The sequence below is a fragment of the Priapulus caudatus genome, unplaced genomic scaffold (assembly GCF_000485595.1).
Source record: "Priapulus caudatus unplaced genomic scaffold, Priapulus_caudatus-5.0.1 Scaffold683, whole genome shotgun sequence".
Lineage (NCBI taxonomy): Eukaryota > Metazoa > Priapulida > Priapulimorpha > Priapulimorphida > Priapulidae > Priapulus > Priapulus caudatus.
The window spans coordinates 77,090-79,656 of NW_014577744.1; the positions used below are offsets into that span (position 1 = coordinate 77,090).

At 44.0% G+C, this 2,567-nt stretch overlaps 1 protein-coding gene across 1 annotated transcript in view; it reads right to left on the minus strand.

Annotated features, from left to right (window-relative positions):
- Positions 1 to 264: 264 nt before the first annotated feature.
- The window catches only part of LOC106812759, a 50,286-nt gene continuing 47,983 nt past the window's right edge, over positions 265 to 2,567 (minus strand). The window contains exons 8-9 of the mRNA XM_014816730.1: positions 1,563 to 1,628; positions 265 to 375 (exon numbers count right to left, since the gene is read on the minus strand). Of these exons, the coding sequence (XP_014672216.1) occupies positions 265 to 375; positions 1,563 to 1,628 (177 nt within the window). The remainder of the gene's footprint in view (positions 376 to 1,562; positions 1,629 to 2,567) is intronic.

Consider the following 2,567-nt stretch of genomic DNA (forward strand, 5'->3'; position numbering starts at 1 on the left):
GTGGATAGGCAATTGATATCGGGGAGGTGTAAATGTACATAAGGGGTGAGGGGCAATGAGGGTGGACGTATGTAAAGTGTTATGGAGTGAGCGGTGTGTGAGAGTGAGAATGTGGAAGTTGGATGGCGCAACACACGCACACACACGCACGCACACACACACACACACGCACACACACACACGCACGCACACACACACACACACACACACGCACACATACATACACACACACGCACGCACGCACGCACGCACGCACGCAGCAACCTACTGTAGCGCAATCTTGTCGTAGATGGCCATGATATGAGCATCCTTCGTCTCGCACTCTCGCTGCAGCCACCGCTTCAGATACTTGTGATCGTAGTGCGCCGCGATCTCCTGCGGTGACAACGGAAACGATGACGTCACGACACGATGACGTCAAAGTCGCGTGACGTCATAACACGATGTGCGGTCGGAGCGCGACGCCGCTGAGCGGCAATGACGTCGTCACACAATGGCGTCATAACGAACCGACGTCATAACACAATGACGTTAAATAACAAACCAACGTCATAACACAATGACGTTATAACACAATGACATTATGACACAATGACGTTGTAACACAATGACGTTATAACACGATGACGTCATAACGCGATGACGTTATAACACGATGACGTCATAACGCGATGACGTCATAACGACGGTGTGGTTAGAAGGTGATGTCGTCGGAGAGTGTAGTACAGTACTTATACAGTACAGAGTAGGCTTAGATACAAATATCCGGATATTTTTTTTAGATATTTCGAAGTTTTCGGGATATTTAGAAAAATCTGGATATTTAGAAAATTCCTTAATATTTAGAAGATAACACACAATTTTCTCAAATATTAAGGACTAGCTGGGCTACCCGGCGATGCCCGGGATAAAGGAGAAAAGAGCTGGAATTTAGTCTGCCATGACGGCTGTACATCCATCCCTCTCCCTCCCTTTCCCCTTTTACCCCTTCTTCTCTCCCCGCTCTCTCCCTCCCCCCTCCCTTTTTCTCTTTTTCCCCCTTATTTTTCCCCTTATTACATACATAAATCTACTACATGAATGGGGGAATCTGTCGCAACTCGTTCGAAAATGTACCGCTCATTCGCAGGGGCGCCACCGTCCAATGAGATTTTATGCATTGGATTGAATTAATTATATTTCTTGTATGCCCCTCTCGGGTCATGGAAGAAAGACATAGTTACATAATAAACATAGGAATCATATGAGAACATGAGAATTTGAAAACATTTGACAAAGAATTAAAGTCCGAGTAAGAGTTTGTCCTTTTCTGTTAAGAAAAACCATCCAGCGGTGCAAACTGTTTTCAAAATTTTTGGAAAATTTGTTTTCGCACAAAATAAATATGTTTAAAAGACATTACGTTGAAATGACTGAGATATTTTGAAAAATTTTGGGGAAATTTAGAAAACAATTTGAGATATTTAGAGATTTTTTGGAGAATTTCCGGAAAGATATTTAGGCAATTTTTCGAGATATTTGTATCTAAGCCTAGTACAGAGTGTAGTGTATGTAGTACTTACGCGTATGAAGTAACTGCCTCGCTGTCCTATGATCTCCTCTACTCCTGCCATGGAGTGATCTATCACCTGTAATCACATCGTACCTGTATGCTGTGCTTCTAATTAAACGCTCTCTCTAACACCCCCCCCCCTCTCTCTNTGTTATGGAAATTGCGTTCCTTACGCGCAAACGTCATGGAAATTGCGTTCCTTACGCATACACGTCATGTAAATTGCGTTCCTTACGCGCACACGTCATGGAAATTGCGTTTCTTACGCGCACACGTCATGGAAATTGCGTTCCTTACGCGCACATGTCATCGAAACTGCGCGAAAGACGCGAAATCGTCAGCAAAACCTTAGCAGGTAGATTCCAGAAAACACGTATATTTAATTGTATAATTAACTTGTATATAAGGTTAATCATTATACATGATTAACCTTAAGTAATAGATGAGTAACTCTATCAAGCAATCAACTAGCGACATAATTAACATGTTAACGATGTCTCCACGTCATCGTATTTATCGCGTGGGCTTATTATTCAATTAATTTAAATAATGGCAAATTATATTAAAATTATAATTTCGTCATAAATTAGTGAGATTTTGTGTCGTCGTCGACAACGTGGGCTGTCTCAGACTTTGCCTTTCCCGCCTCTCCCTGCGCTTATTAAACCTTTCCATTCCTGCCCTTCCCCTACTTTACACCCATCCATCCACACTTACTCCATCTGCATATCCATCTCCTTATCCATCTGTTCCCCAAACTTCTGGGCCGCCTTTGATCCGCCCAGGTGAGCGTAGTGCTGCCTGCAAAAACGACGTGATCGTCAGTTAACAAACAATAGAGCGCCACCAATCATTGTCACGCACACACACACACACGCATACACACATATGCGCACGCATGCACGCACGCACACACACACACCCACACACACACACGCACACACACACACACACGCACACACACATACACACGCACGCACGCACGCACACACACACACACGCACGCACACACACG